Below are 16,753 nucleotides of genomic sequence, written 5' to 3' on the forward strand. Positions count from 1 at the left end.
ATGTTCAGCATGAGACAGAATAACTGTAGGACATTAAGTACTTAACTGAACGATTGCTGTGTTGTCACCAGCTCCCTTGGCCAGCCTTGCGTGCCATGAAGACACTTGAACTGTGGTACACACTTAACAAGCTACAGTTCAGTTAATTTACAAATAAGCCAGTGGAAGCATTTGGAAAATCTGCGATGCGATGTGGTTTCCTATCTGTTCATGGTGATTACGTCCGTGCTTACTGGCTTAAAAGACAGACATGGCTGCTGCAGGAAGATGCTCACAGAGCTGGGTGCTCAAACCCTCCATGTAGCCTTTTTCTATCACAGTGCCACTGCAGAGGAGTCCTGAAGACTCAGGTCTGAACATCGGGTCCCAGAACCCTTCCTGGAGGTCAGCACTGTCATGGGTTGGTCCTTCACGTTCTCGCAACTCAGAGCCATGTCACGAGGGGGCTCGGAGGAAGCCTGCTCTGCCCTGGCCTCTGCTGCACTGCTGGGATGTGCTCCAGGAGCGCGGCCACTACTTTCTGCTGTAGCACATCTGGCATCGAATTTATCCCTGCTGCAATTCCATTAATTTCAAGAGTTTTATTAATTTCAAGAGTTTTACCTTAGTGTTGAAGTAGACCTTTTCTATAGCAAATCAAGATCTGACTCTGATAGGTTAGAGAGAAGGATCAATAATATATGCCAGCTTGCCCTGGAGGATGCCCAGGGCTTATTTTCAGTGCTACAAAGATCTCTCTGCCTACTGTTGGCACTTTCCTTTCGATAAACTGTGTATTTTCAACCCTACCCTCTACAGGTTAATTTGGAGAAGCAGGTTACAATAAACAGGCGCTACAAAGGCAGTTTCATGCCTCAGGAGAAAGCCATGAATGGAGCTGTTGAAAATGCAACTGTTCCTGGTGATAAACTGTGTCTGTAGAAAAGTCCTTGGCCACCAAATTTTATTATTCCATCTTTCCTCCTTCTGGGACAATAGTGGTCACCTAACTGTATCTGTGCTAAGTATTTCCTCTCTTGCTGCTCTTTGGTTCCCAGATGTGTTTAAACTGCTTGATTTGCCTATTCAACATCTTTACTGATAAAGACCCCAACAGAGAGAGGAAAGGTCTGCAGTCTAATTTTGTTCTTTCTGTGCTCAGTGATACTACTGAAATACTGAGAGTTAAGAAAGTGGGTTACTAGTATTTTCATAGTCATCTTTCTCTGCCATTGTGCTCAGAGCCTATTTATTCCAGAGTACAGTCATCTCCTGATTGCTGAAGGTGTCTCTATACCCTGCTGCCCTTTTGCTTGCCTATCACTATAGCGCTTTTTAAGTGCACAGCACACTGAAAAGTTAATATTTCTTTTTTCTCTTCTCTCCTGATTGAGTTCTTCTTTCATGCAGAGAAAATACTGAGCTGGAAAGATAATAGTTATGCCATTTCTCTTCACAGATTGTGATCCCCTTTTTCAGCCTATTGATCAAAGACATTTATTTTTTGAATGAAGGATGTGCTAATCGCCTTCCAAATGGACATGTCAACTTTGAAGTAAGATCTGAAAAATGTTTTTATCTATCTCATTCTGATAGCACTATCTAAGACACTTGCCTGTAATTTCAGTGCAGACCAACAAAGACTGGATGTGCCAAAACGGGCAGTCTTGAGTGACTGTGTTTGAAGGTTAAACCAATCCTAGAATGTCTTAAAAAATATATATATTTTATATAAACATTGCAAGCAGATCAAAAAACAAACTGAGGGATTTTCCAATGTTGAGTGAATGGCAGATCCTAACTCGCTTCATGTGGGTTGGCTGATGGAAATGTAGTGTCAGCAGTATAAATGATTATACATAATGGCTTGGAGGAGGAGATGACTTTTTCAGGAAACAAGAAAAACTATGTTTTCCCTATATACACAAATAAACAAGTCAATATAAAATGCTTTATATTTTATCTGCATTTTTAGTCTTTTCTCATTTTTTATAAAGACAGAAATTAGTTGCAGTCATTAGAGAAAAATTAGAATATGAGCTGACTTTATATATAGAAAATGGAGTCACAGTGTTCATGAGGTAGAAGTCGTGCTGTTGGTGTAAGGATCAGAGTGCGTTATTTCCTGCCTGTAAGTTTTACATGGAAGAATTTCCATTAACTCCGCTAGAAGGACTTATACTCTTCCCACCTCTTTCTCCTGTAAATGAACTGGGAAAAGGCACCCATCTAAAACTGTACAAGGTTGCTTTTCCCTAATATCCCTGTAGCTGGCGTTAGGGATCCTGGATCCTGATCTGCTCAGATGCAGTTGTTTTAGTGACATAATCTCACGGTAACTTGATGGAATGGTTTTATGCTTACAGAAATTTCTGGAACTGGCTAAGCAAGTAGGAGAATTTATAACCTGGAAGCAAGTGGAATGTCCCTTTGAGCAGGACCCCAACATCATCCACTACTTGCATACTGCTCCCATTTTTACTGAGGATGGTAAGACCCTGTACAAACTCTAATCACTGAAAATATGTCTTCATCACTGCTCATGAACACCCTGATCCATGCCCCAGTGATCTCTGTCACTGACCAGTCTCAGTTCATCTGTAGCTTTCCTGTCTCGCAGCTTGTTTGTCCCCAGTCTATCCACATGCAAATACTACCTTCTAGCTCATGAAGTAGCTGGCTGGTTGCTTTTTTCTTGTCCGTAACTTCTCTATGAGGCACTGTCTAGTAAGTTGCTGTGACGGCCCTATTTTTGTAGTCAAAAAAGAGGCCACACAACCATGTCATGGACTGCTATGGATGTCACTTGTCCTCTAGCCAAACTCATTCTGTGATTGATGGAGCCAGGACTAATCTCTTCTGCAAACCAACACTGTCATCTCTCCAACCAACAGAGCTCAGGGCAGTGGTAGTCCAGCTGACCTCCTTCACAGCAGCAAAGAAATATTATCTACAGAAAATAATTTTTAAGGAAAATCTTTTCTAGTAATTAATTTAAACTGTAGCTAATGAAAGCCCTGTTCTAAAATCATTTCTCTCATTGTCTTTTTATTCTTATCTGTCCTGTTTTCTGTTTCAGTTTAACAGCCTGTGTTCAGACTGCATCATTTCATATGGGTTGATGTCAGTCGCCTCTTGGTGTATTATGTCACACACAGAAATTGTCTAAAGCTATGTTCCCATAAGCGAAACTGGTGTTGGATTTATTTTTCCTTTTGATTCTACAGGCAGTTTTCTGTACCCATTCAAGATCAGACAGTTTTATTTCACAGACCACTTCAGAAGACAACATGCAGTCTCAAAAATCCTGCCTAAATCCCAAGAGAAATGACTTCCAAAATGGAATAATTAATGAGATTAAAGTGCTATATATCGAAAGGAGACAGGCGGGGCATTTGTTCTCTATTCAGGCTCTTGGAGAGCAGACAGTGAAAGTCAGGGGTATCTCAGAAGCAGTGGCTGCAGTTTCTCTCTCCCACATGCTCCACTGTATTCATACTGCTTTCATGAGGTGCCCTCTGCAGAAGTCACAGCTCTCCTGTGAGCCAGAGGGAAGAGCGGTTCAAGAAGATCTGCCCTGAATAAAAAACGGGAAAACATACTAAAGAGAGATGCAGCACTGTTATGCAAAATATGGCTGTCTTGTGCTAGTCACAATGTGGAGCAATAGCAGGCCAACTCTTAAATATTAAAATGCTCTTGAATTATAGCACTGATTTGAATAGTGAGTACTGCTTCTAGCATTAAAGAATAAAGCATAACTAAATAATCAAATGTGGAAATGTGTGTGAACACAAATCACAACCTACTTTTTAAAAGTCTGTAAAGACAGTGAGATGTTAATGCACTGCCAGCTTGTGCAGAGGAGACTCTACAGCCTAGACATATTTTGGCACCATAAAATGCAGCATACAGTGCAAAGTTTTTCAGGGAGGAGGAAAAAAAAAAACCTTATTTTCTACTCCTGTGTTCCTGTTCTGGCTTCTGTAACTCATTCTTATCTTGAGGGAGCGTGGTTTGTATCCTTTTAAGACACCGTGTCCCTTAAAGCCTTGGAAATATTGCTGAGGAAAATTAAATCATGTTAAGCGACAGGAATATCCTTAATGTAAAAGAGTTTGTTTAGCTGTCAGCTCTCTCTCTCTGTCTTTTTTTTTTTTAATGTTCTGATAACACCTCTGGTAGCAGTATTGTGATGAAATAAATAGGTGCAGATCTCTGTTCAAAATCAGAGACCATTTAACTGTTCAATATTGTTGTAACAAATTCATACTAACATCTTTAACTCTGGTCCATCAAGATTAGCATAAAAGATTTCCAAAGGTAGAAATGTTTTGAACATGAGTGTCCTACTCACTCACCAGCTACCTGATGGACCATGAAGTTTTGAAAAGTTCAATTTACTGTGTGGTACAGTAGCAAGAATAGACAAAATGTGTAGGACCTACAAGAAACCACAGAGATACGGGGCTACCACTACTGTTGAAATAACACATCTTTATCTTTTCCAGGTTTGTACCTGGCTTCCTATGAAAGTGAAAGTCCAGAAAACCAGACTGAAAAAGACAGGTGGAAATCCTTAAGGTAATCACCCATTTTATCAGCTCGTTTCTAAAGTACCTCCAAAGTGCTGCCCTGATGGTCAGCGAATCTCTTAACTGGGCCTGAAGCTTGTAAAGTGCTGGCACTTAAAATGTGACCTCTGATGGAGGTCTTTTCAATTTATAACTAATTTACAGAGCTGGGGCTGCACTGATAAAATCTAATCTTCATCTCAAATTATCCACCATTTAAAGAAAAACCTACATTAGTGCAATTTTACAATTCTTTACCCATGCAAAAGAGGCCTGTTGTGGATGAAAAATGTCCCAGGTCTTCCCACAATTTACTTGTCTTATAAGGGTACCATAAAGAGGTTTGGTGTAAATGAAAATCCAAAGAGAGTCAAAAATAAAAGCAGTGATTAAAAAAAAAACCTTTTACAGTTGCTTCCTTATCATTGTTCTTATGTTTTAAATTTGCAGATCCACTATTTTAGGAAAGACTTGAAGACTAAGAGGTTATTGCAGTAGGTCAAGGAAAAAAATCCGTAAACATTTTGCACTACTGATTCCAAAGATGCCTGTTTGGGATTTAGACAATTTGTTTTGTTTGGGTTTTTGTTGGTTTTTTGACTGCCTAACATGACGGATGAACTGGATTCATCCACTGAAATCAACAGAACTGTGTGCACAATGATGCTTTTCTAACTATGAGACAGAGGAAGGACGGACTATTTGTGGCTGTGCCCGAACTGCATCAGGATCACTGGAACGTTTGCCTCTGAAGGAAAACGTAAGAAAACCAGGAGCATGGAGAACAATGGTACTGCAAAAAAGAATGAAAAAGTATTTAAAAAAAAAAGAAAGCAAAAAATATACATGCTTATTTCAGAAGCAGGTGCTTCAGATCTCTTTAAACCCTCTGAGGATTATAAAATTAAATCAGACAAAGCAGCAATCTGGTTAATTGCTGAATGAAGAAAGAAGGACTTAATCTTACATCAGCAGTCTCCCAGCCTTGTTGAACAATGCACTGACTGCAACAAGTATAAGCTTCCAGCGGATGAAGACTCATCACTCGCTCATATATATGTATATATATATATAAATATATACACACATCGCATAAAGATCTCATCAGCATGGGAGAGTCGTACAAATCCCATGAATTTTTACAGAAAACAATTTGAAGTGTGACTATTGCTTAGTTCTTCTTCCCACCACTGTTGTCGCTTTTCTTACTGTGAATCTTGGCAGATTTGAGGAGGGCATAGAGTGCAGATGGTATTGCTTAAAGCCCCCCTACCACATCTAAAGCTGAAGAAGAAAATGGCTCCAGACTCTGCTCACCTCTAGTTAATGTACGTAGTGTATTCCCTAATTTGGTTGACACTGAGATATGTGTTCTTTAGAGGGCTTTATCACACTGAAAGAAAAAGAAATTGCATTATCGTGTAAAAAAATCTATCAGGTTCCAGTTAATAGTCCTGTTTATCTTGCAGAATGATGCTAGAGGATAGGAATGGGGAGGTAATAGCTCTAAATTTGGGAACTACGTGGTATGCTTTAAAAAAGACAAAGGGTATATCATTCTAGACACCAATGCACTAAGCTAAAGAATTTGTCATTCATGAGCAGATAAGCATTTTTTTCTTTCTTATTTTTAGTGTCTAAACCATGTTCACCACTTCCTTACAGATAATATGATGTAGGGACTATGTCTGTGTTTATACTTGTACAATGGTCGTGGTGCTATCTTAACACATATATTAAATTACAATGGACTATGTGGATATTAGATTCAAAACTAAGCCCTAACAGTAGACTAATTGTTTATATGTGGGAGGACTGCTCCCACCTGCCGTAGAAAAGACTACCAAAAGCTTAAGTGAAACCTAATGCCATGCAATACTAAACTCAGCATTTTATTAATGACTTGATGCTGGCCTTTCAGATGTTTCAGTCTTTGTCTGCAATAGAAGACACAACCCTTTCTTTGAAATCATTAATAGCTTTATTTCAATAGAGAGTAAGTCCAAATGACTGTAGTGTTTTGAAAAGTGAAGCTGTTGGGTTTTGATCTGTGAAGGCCTGTGCAGTCTAGATTATGGCCACCAGGAATATACTGTTCTTGAACTTGTCAGTTCTGCCACTTGAGATGAGCAGGACCACTTCTAGATGTGCCTATGTAGGGGCTTGATGCAGAGCTTCCATTCTCCTTTTCATATACGTCTACCAGAGCATGAGTTCAAGCCAGGGGAACATAGAAATGTCATCCATTTACTCAAGCCTTTGTGTGGAAGAATGGAGTGTAAGGATGGGACGTCATTGTTCCAGCCAAGGAGCAAATATTCTGGTGACATTGTTCATATGCTGCTTGTTAATTTTTGTACCTGAGCTGAGAGCTATACAGAGAAATGTACACACACAGCCATTCCTTTAAGCAGAACCATTTCCAAAATGATGCCATTAAAAGCCTGTTAAATTCTAACCAAATCCAGAGCAATAACCATAAACATATCTATAACAGTGCTAAGGCTTATGTGTGTCATCTTTTCTTGGTCTATATGGTCATTTTTTCTCAGTGTCTACATCTTTTTAACTGGCACAGTGTGACTTCATGGTGGAAATGGTTTTTTATTTATCTGAAATACAATGTAAGTAGATGAACCCTTTCTTAAAAACTGCTTTTTAAAATGTAAATCCTCACTCCTTTTCTAATGAGCCAAAGGAGGCTGGGACAGCTGAGACTGTAACACTCAGAACATGAATTCAAATGTGATTTCCCATGAAAATACTTTACATTCTTTGGCACCTTCCATGAATTCAGACAATTTTATAAGTATGATTTAAATTAGATCTCATAAAGTTTGTCACTGTTGCAAACTGAACTGCTTTCATACTCCCAAACTCTCAGACCTCAATGCTTAAAATGGGAGCATAAAGGTCAGATTTACAGAGGTATTAAGGGCATAGTGGGACTTTCGAAAGCACCAAATTATCTTTAAGCCTTTATGTAGTTATACATTTAAATAGACTTTTTTCAGAGGTGCTGAACACCCTTACCTCTCTGTATGCTGAGGCAATCATTGTTTTATAGAGATACATGGCATATTGATCCTTAGTATTTGATCTTCAGAGATGATGACTGCACCTTGCAAGATGACTTGGAGATGCGTGCACAAAACAGCTTAGAGTGAGAAGACAGTGCCTTCTAAAATCGGGCTTTAGGAATCGTGGCTTGTCTTTATATAATTCAGTGGCCAAAATCCCATTGATTTAAATAGAAACAAGGTCAAGCCTTAAATTACAGCTGTCAGTTTCATTTGTAATTCATATCTGGCCTAACTAGAGAGGACAACTCCAGAAGACAGGAGAGTGGTTAGAGCCTTGCTTCACTGGCAGGTTTAACAAAGTGAGAATACAACTGGAAACAAAGGATGACAATCTAGGGAATGGATTTCTTCCAACAGTCTTGTATTAACATTATACAAGATACAAAGTGAGGAAAAAACCTCCAATAATTACCTTTTCTCTTGCTAGTAACATGAAAAGAACTCTTATCATGTATAAAATAAAGCAGTAGCACTTAACAGCAAGCACTAGCCACTGTAAGGCATGTAGTCATTAGACTAACATCTAGACAGCTTACTGATGGTAATGTCACGGCTTTCTAACTCCACTATTTTCAGTGGATTTGCCTCCTTGACAACTGCTTGAGCTAATGCTACACAGAGAACAGAGTGAAAATAGAGCTATAGTTCTGCAGTGTAGTATCAAAACCCTAAGCTAGTAAAATGTGAATATGTAATACAGAGCCTTTCAGATGCATTAACATAACTTCTGTGCACATGGCAATATTTAACAGAAAACCAAATACCACTTCTTCTGCACCTCCTCTAGGGTGATTAGAGGAGCTGCAAAAGCCATGCTTTTTTATTTCTTGAGGATGCCATTCTGCAGCAGGGGGCTAGATCCAAAGCCCAGTGAAAAATAATGAAGAAACTCTTGTGCCTTCAGCTTGGGTTGAAGTTAGTAGATGAACTCGCTCAATGCCTTTCAAAAGATGCATAATCTGAAAACCACGCTCTCAATTTTACATCAGCATTAATTGCATGACCTAATTAAAGGTGTTTGGACGGTTAAGCATAGGTCTGCCAGGTGCGGCTTGACTGACTGCAGGCTGACCTCCAGATCAGATTTCTTTTCGTGCTGGCAAAAATCCTTGAAATGAGTCTAGCACACAAGAACCCCATGTACCGGAGTACACTGAGATTCGCTTATCGTTATCCCTTGCTTAAGCAGTAACACACTACTGTCATATGGCTGGCTGGGAGCTCCCTGCATGGATAGCGAACATGCAGACCTGGGGGAGAACTGCACTCTCAACCGCTTCTGAGACTGCACTGTAACCAAGTGTGGACACAGCTGCTAAGGCACTTCAAACAACTTAAACGCTGAGGTATTTTTCTCAACTTGAAAATATTTTATTATGTGATCACTAGTGATAAGATAGTCACCCACTTGAAATCAAGCCTGTCCATTACTGATACCCTGGTTACTTTATCATGTTTTCCTGCAATGGTTTATGCGCCTTTTATTAAAGCATGTGAGAACTGGTTTGCATATGACCATAAATCCAGTTTAGAACAGAGCTCAGATTACTGAATATGTAATTGCAGTTGTCAAAAAGAGTATCTGTTGGTACAAAAGATATTGTTAGGCATATCAATGTAAAAATATTACACAGTTAATATTATCTGGCCTAACAATGACTGTGTTCCACAGAGAGAGACTGACCTGAAGTATAGTGACATGCTAGAGCAAAGACTCCGACCGGTTTTGACAGGCTTTGGAGCAGTCCAGCAGCTATTAACTGTAGAACAGTTATTCATAGGGATTAAATTACATTGGCAACTGGTATAGTCCTTGGCCTTTTTTTTTTTTTTTTTGAGCCAGGTGCAACTCTCAGATGGGCAGGTGCGCTTCATAGGGTGAAAATTCAGCCTTGGCAAAAGTTTTCCTTAACATTGTTGAAATTTCAGCAGCAAACTGAAAGACTGCATTTGGTCCTGTGAATTAAATCCCGTGTCTGAGAGCAGAATTTGACCTTCAGAAGGTTTAAGAATTTTTTTTCTTTTTTTAGCCTGGTAGAAATTAGCCTTACTGTCTCAGGAGTGTCCTTCACTGGAAATTAAACCACTCTGGATTTTGAACTGATTAGTTCCATTGTAATCACAGAATGGAATTAGGGGGTGACAAGGAAACATGAAAAAGGCTCAATTGGGAGTCCAAAACTTTCTTTTCTTCTGTCCTTTTTAGGGTTATCTGTTGAGTGAAATTACCTCAGTAGTTGATGCAGGGCATTACTGAATGTGAATGGGTAACAACAAGGACATATCTGGTGTCTGTATGGCAGCATTTATACTAACATGGTGATACAGAGATCAGATGATCCTGCACAAAGCTGATATGCAAATTCATATCTGAGGCTGGTCCCTTAGGTTGCCTAAGCTGGGACACATTGCTTTTGAAAGGCAGGAAGTTCCTGGAAGTTCACCTGAGGCAGAGCGTGCTTCCTCCTCCATCCAACAGAATAACTATGAGAAAATTCTTTGAACTAAAAGGGGTTCTTCCAGAGGACGTGAAACAGTGGAGACTTTTTTAGTTAGCTGACAGAGATTGTAAGATCTAAGCAGCAAGGAAAAATAAGTACTTTAAAAAATATGAAAAAATATCTTGATGGTTGTTAACTTTCATATTTCACAGCATGGCAGCAGAATGGAAAAAGATACCTGTGCATATGCTATTGTCATTAATACCAATGGCAGCTAGGCAGACCAAGCCAGGAGAGAATACAGTGAAATACTGATGCAGAAAGCTGTATCAGTACTTTTGCTTTAGTGTTGTTTAGCGTAGAGAGCCAGTCCCCAAGCTAAGCAGATAAGCCAGCAAGCAGGTTACCTTGTTTTTTTTTTTTTATGGAACCGATCTGGAGGTTAATCCATTTTGCATTTCTTTCTTTTACTATTCTTCTAAAAATAGAGCTCTTATCTATTTTCAGATATGCAAAAATACTGAATACAGGAAGTTCATGCTTGTATAGTGCATCACATCTTGCATTTTTATTTATTATACAAGATATATATTAGAAGCTAATAGCTTGTATGATTCATGCACTCTACACAGGTGCAAGACACTGAAACTCAGGCCATAACTTCAGTTACTGAAAAAAGCTGAGGATGAGTAACTCCTGTCTATACCCTCTGCCTTGCACTGTGGCCAGACTCAGACTGCAATGCTGTAAATGCAGAGTAGCTTAGACTGCAGTCTCTCCATTTGATGTCTTTCCTTCCACAAAGGTGGTATTTTCCTCCATAAACAGCTTTTGCAAAATGCTATAGGGACATTTTTCAAGTTCTCTGCCACATGCCCGCTCTATAATCATACCCCAGAGTTGTCAGGATATAATATAAGGAGTCCTTTCCCTTTCATCTCCGTGGCCCTCAAACTGCCGGCCCAGACTAATATTGCAATAGAATAATGTTTCCAGGCCTTCTTGAATGCAGAAGACTGTGAAGTTCAGAGATCAGAACTCCTATAAGTAAAATATTTGGACTGGAAACTCCCTCCTAAAATATGCACAGCCATTTTAATGGATTTCTGTCCAGAAAATTCCAGAGTCCAGGTACCTTCCAGAGAAAAATGACTTCCTCAGTGAACTGTAACTGGTCAGTATTACATCACGGCTTTAATGACTTAATGATGCTTCTAAAATTCAGGGGTTTTGAAATAACTGAGCATATGATGGTTCCTTGATGTTTGGCACACAGGTAAACACAGTTGAGAAAACTGGGGCTATAGCCTGGACAGTTGACATCATATGTATTTCCATAGCAGCCCAAGTTGGGCTATCACCTACTGTATGTATACAAGCACACAGCTATTAAATTTAAGCATTTCAAGATAGGATTCTTACGGATGTGCAATTATTTCCCTTAGGAGTCAGTCTGTAAAAAGAAATAAAAGTGCTAGTATGCAACACTAATGGAAAATAAATCAGCTTCTAGGTTTCAGAACTCTTGACTCTTACCAAGTATTCATCAGTTCATAAAGGTGAGAAATAAGATTTTAAGATTTTTTGCACTTTTAGCAAGTTCTGTGAAATGTGACAGTACCAGCTGTCTTATACGCAAACTCCAAAAAACATATTACTGAAACATTTATTCACAGACCTAAAAGCATAGAGTAAAAATGGATAAGTAGCACTATCCTTATTTTCAGACAGAGAAATACAGAGTTTGAGTGACATGTCCCAGGTCACCTAGGGAGCATGTACATTCCAAATATAAACCCTATAATGTTATCAAAATTTTAGTTTTGCATTTCTGCTGCTACAACTCCTTTTTACAACTGTGCTTACAAAAATGGGAACTGAATTATAAGTGTATTTTTAAACATGAGTCAAGATGAGAAATAAAAGAAATACAGATTTAAAGACTAGTAGACACTGATCATGTGAGCCTTAGTAATGAGGGGCTGTGCTTTTCCTGTATCTTTTCCTTTAAATTAAGCTATTTTATATTATGAATAGCATTGTCAGGACAAATCGAAATCACTACACCATCCATAATACTGAAAACATACAGCTTTTTTAATTAGAAGTCCTCAAACAAATACTGACACTTTATTAATTGCACAGGCAGAAAACAGTAAGGTTACTTGAAAGTGGCTATTATGATTTTGTGACTGTACATAGACCTTGCAAAATGTTAATGGTAATATGCATACTGTACCCCACATAAACACTGCAAGAATAGCATGGTCATTGTTACGCTTTATAGCTGTTGTGGAAAATGTCTTAACCTGCATTCATGACTGTAGTGCCCATCCTACTCCCATGCCTTTTTATACAGTTGTGGTAAGATTGTTATGAAATCCTTTTGTCAGTCATGTTTGAGCTAACTTACCTATGTATAGAATTTATATATTAAAAAACCTTAATTTATACTGTGTTTTAACAGTTTGCCTGAACTGTCTATGGTTTCTAAATTTTGTAATGTGAGTGTCAAATAATAATAATAATAATAATAATAATAAAAAGGCTCAGCAGTGTGGATTTTTTTTGATGAGTTTTATCTGTAGGAGAGATTTCAACAACTACAAATCTACAGAATAAGTTATAAAGAAGCTCTTGTTGCTTTGAGAAACTAAAAATACAAAGACGTCCCTGATTGAACAGGGCATTTCATGAATATGCATGTAAACCCAGAAGTACCTGCGGTTTCTGCTCTTCCTCTTGTTTCTACTTTACTACTGTTCTCTTCATCCTCGTACATTCAGGAGATTTCACTGCACTGTACGTCACAAGGAAAAGAGAGACAAATTTTCTTAATAGTTGCCATAATAAAATGTTTTCCCAAATAGGAGTCCTAGACTCAAAACTTCTTCATGAGAGAAAGCTGACATAAGCCTGGAGATTTTTAGTCTTTTTCTATAAAACTGCATGGTACAACCAATGTTTAATTTTTTTATTATTATTATTTGTATTGCAGTAAACTGAGGGTTTTCCTTGAGATGAGGGACCCATTTCAGTAAGCATGTATAGTAAGAGACATCCATGCTTCAGATAGCTTAAAATAAAAATAAAGAAAAAAGAGGCTTAGAGGTGAAGTTCTTGTGCACGACTAAGTGGTTGGGTTTCCTTGATACAAGGCATAGATACCTGTGCTACGTTGCTTCTCAAAGTGTGTTACTTTTACTCAGCACAGCCTGGTTCTGTCTGCTCTTAAACCAGCAAGTAATTTTGGTCTGTGTAAGTAGTAGGACTGACTCCAAAGCCTGCAAAATTTTAATGTGCAACTTTTTTTTTTCAGTACAGTGTTCTTCATGGTGTCAGAGCTGTTGCCACAAGGGGCTGTTAAGTCATCCGGCTCAATTCCCGTTAAATGTAGGCTATTAGAGCTCACTCTGGTTTCCCTGTGACAAGCCTCCAGAACTTTATAGGCTAAAGCACTTCATCCCTCAGAAGACTCTGCTGTGCCACAAGCAGAAAGTGAGCAAAACTGCAGTTCTAGCAGAGCATGAGGCTTGCCATGATCTGTGTGTTCTCTCCATTAGTATAAGAACCAAACCATGGAACTGAAAAAATCCAGAAACAAAGAGAGGCAAAGCACAACTACTAATCAACCAGCCTCTGACACTAACCAGTGGGAAGAAAAAACAAAATCAATACATCTTTAGTTAAAAGAAAGCAAGCACAGTACTGGAAGTACTCAAAGCCAGGAATTTTTGGCTCTGCTGTTGAGTCTTTTCTGAGGTTTTGGGCAAGGCAGACAAGCCTTGCTTTAAATTTTGTATCTGAACAATGGGAAAACTAATAGAGCTTCACTTCTCCTGAGTAACTGCTGTGAGGATGGATCACCTGATGTTGCAAAGCACTCAAATGAGGAACCATACAAAACTGCATTCTGAAGCAAATGTTTTGAACCTAGCTTTTCATAAATGCACAAATATATTCTACCAGGATAATTGCACTGAATTTGAAACTTCTTCAAAGCAGTCTAAAATGTGGTTGCATGTTGTGTTACTCCTTCTTCAAGTTCTGCATACATTTGGTGTTACACAGTCTAATTAAACAAGCAAATGCCTGATATAAACAAAGGTAAATACCATAAGGATTGACAACAGAAATAGCTATAATTACATTCAAATGAGTTTCCTTCCCAGTTTTGTAAAGACTAGAATTCCCCTAATTTAATTCTTTACTGTGAGATCATTCCCATCTTAAAACAGCCATTTCTACAGAGGCTGTTGCTTTGTTTGCTATATAACCCAGTCATGTCCAGTGAATTTCTCCAAATTTTTATCCGTTTCAGAGAGAGCACCTAAATTCCAGCAGCCCTGAGAGCTCTCTACTGCTGGGTCTCCACTGCCACCTTCTGAACAGAAAGGAAAATTAACTGCTTTTAATACTGCTATTCTTTTTAATGTCTACAAAAGTATTTTGGAAAGCACTGGATTCTATTCAGCACACACAGAGCAATATTTGAAACTCTGCTTTCTAATTTGTCTATACAGGATACTTTCTATAAAATATGTAGTCAGATTTTTGCTTCAGGGTGAAATTTCTTCAATTTACTTTATGTGTGTTTAATGTGAAGAAGGTACAACCTTTATATACCACTTTTCTTTTTTCAGAGAGGTTCAAATGAACAGCTAATTATTCTTAACTTCAGATAGATTTACTCCTCTTTCAGTTGTCATTGATTCGGCTGAAAACCTCTCACTGAAAATGACAAATCTTTGCTAGCTTACACACATAGCATTTTCATAAGGAACAAGTTATTTTCACCTCTTCTACGTCTGAAGATCCTTCTTCCTGAGAGCAGACTTGAGAAACCCAAGAGACCCTGGCATCAAAATTTTCCTGCTTCAAATTACAGCTATTTTTTCATAGTCTCTTCAGCATCAGTTCATGCATGCACATGCTCTTGCTCTCTCTGTTCATATCATTTTATCCCTCTTTATCTTTCTTCTGCTGCTTGTATTGTGAGGGAATTCCTCATGCAGGGGCTCTGTCACTGGACTGTGGGAAAACTCTTAACGCATTGCAGATGTTATTGCTATCTTTACAAATAATAACCGGTCATTTCCATGCTAAAGGAGAAATAGTAAACCACTGGCATCAAAGCCATATTTGCCATTGACAGCTTTGGTCTATGTCAAGGACCATGAGGCAAAAAGCTTTTTTTTTTAAAGTATGTGGCAACAAACAGCCGCCACCACTTTACACCCGTCTTTTCTCTTCTTAAAAAAAAAAACAGGAAGAGAAACAGGATTTTCACTCTAGTGCAACCCAGATTTAAACACTTATCTTAAACCCACTGGCAAACAAATTTGAATGAAAATTTTAAAACCACAAAATATATCTTTTTTTAAAAAAAAAGTACTATTTGCTAGTACTTTGAGGGACTGATATTGAAAAAACACCACTACTTGTTCAAATAAAAAGTAGATTACACCTTAGATAATCTGTTTTCTGATTCATTTGCCAAATCTTGCCGTATCAGAGGTAATTTTTTTTTTAATTATTCTGGGAAAGAGGCCCTGAGTTAGGATATTTTCAATTTATCCACTAATCTTCAGAGGTTTGTTAACTTCCCCGGATACGACACTGTGAGTTAATAGTTTTGAAGACTGCATTTCAGTTCCAGTTTCCCTTCATTTGTCTTTTTTCTTTCTTTTTTTTTTTTTTTGCTTAAAAGAAAAGCTATTTGGGCTTATTAAATTCAGTGTTTAAATGACTGCTAGAGGAGTTAGTAACAGTATTTCTCCACTGTATGGAACTGCATTAATTCAGACCTGTGACACCAAGGTTTTGCTTTTCCCCGAGCAAGCAAATATTTCTCTCTGTTGGAGACACATTATTGAACTTGACTCACTATAGAAAATGCTCTGGGCATCAGTGAGAAATCGCGCCATCAGTACAGCGTGCCGACGGTCAGCCCCCGCACGCCTCGCAGCCCAATGCGGCCCGTAGCTCTGCTGCGAGGTGTCCGACGGGCTCGGTAACATCGATTCGCTTTCAGTCGGCATCACACCGAGTCTCTGTTCAGCGGTCAGCTCAATCGCTCCGGGAGGATGGATGGGGTGGCCGCGACTTGCTGACTTGGATAGAAAATCGATGTTATTAGATTTCACGGCAGAGCCTGTTAGCGCCGCCTCGGAAAGACTCCCCCGGGCCTCACCTGTTAGCTACTCCGAAAGCTCAAGTGTGAGCGTGAAGCCTGGTTTAATAGTGGCATCGATCAATCTGGACACCAAACTGCTTAAATGCAACGTTTGGCAAGTTTATTATGAGGAATTAATGGATGGTGCGACTTCTAAAGCTGGCCCTGGCCGCACAGGGAGGTGTGTGGTGATGGCACTGAGCCCAGTGGCGGCCCTCTGCGCCCAAACCAGGCCCCGCTGCTTGAACCCCAGCCCGACTCGGGGGCCTCAGCCCGCAGGGCCGCTCCTCCAAAGCGCCCCCCCGGGGAAGGCTCCCCCCGAGGCCTGCTGGGGCCGCTGGGCAGCGGGTCGGAGCCGCAGGTGCTGAGATGGGGCCGCACCGCGGCAGGCGACGCCATTGCGCAGCACCTCCCCGCCGCCACCAGGCGGGCCCCTCCCCCCTCAGGCAGGCCCCTCCCCCTTCACCGCTTTCCCGCTCTTCGGAGGGGGCGGGGCTGGAG

General features: G+C 39.5%; 1 protein-coding gene and 1 long non-coding RNA gene across 4 annotated transcripts in view; one reads left to right on the forward strand and one right to left on the reverse strand.

The window, feature by feature from the left end:
* RASGEF1C (RasGEF domain family member 1C) overlaps positions 1-12,637 on the forward strand; it is a 95,105-nt gene extending 82,468 nt beyond the window's left edge. For both annotated transcript variants that reach the window (XM_064521079.1, XM_026101949.2), the window contains 4 exons: positions 1,439-1,534; positions 2,346-2,469; positions 4,491-4,563; positions 5,004-12,637. In XM_064521079.1, coding sequence (XP_064377149.1) covers positions 1,439-1,534; positions 2,346-2,469; positions 4,491-4,563; positions 5,004-5,028 — 318 coding nt within the window. In that variant the 3' untranslated portion in view covers positions 5,029-12,637. The remainder of the gene's footprint in view (positions 1-1,438; positions 1,535-2,345; positions 2,470-4,490; positions 4,564-5,003) is intronic.
* Positions 12,151-16,670, reverse strand: LOC112984238 (uncharacterized). 2 transcript variants are annotated; one of them, XR_003259424.2, is made up of 3 exons: positions 16,271-16,670; positions 15,965-16,186; positions 12,151-12,877 (listed from the first exon to the last, which is right to left on the reverse strand). It is a non-coding gene; the product is annotated as an uncharacterized LOC112984238 (long non-coding RNA). The 2 variants fall into 2 exon arrangements; XR_010391754.1 differs by having other exon boundaries at positions 15,965-16,190.
* Positions 16,671-16,753: the final 83 nt, after the last annotated feature.

Source organism: Dromaius novaehollandiae, chromosome 15 (genome assembly GCF_036370855.1).
Source record: "Dromaius novaehollandiae isolate bDroNov1 chromosome 15, bDroNov1.hap1, whole genome shotgun sequence".
NCBI classification, from domain to species: domain Eukaryota; kingdom Metazoa; phylum Chordata; class Aves; order Casuariiformes; family Dromaiidae; genus Dromaius; species Dromaius novaehollandiae.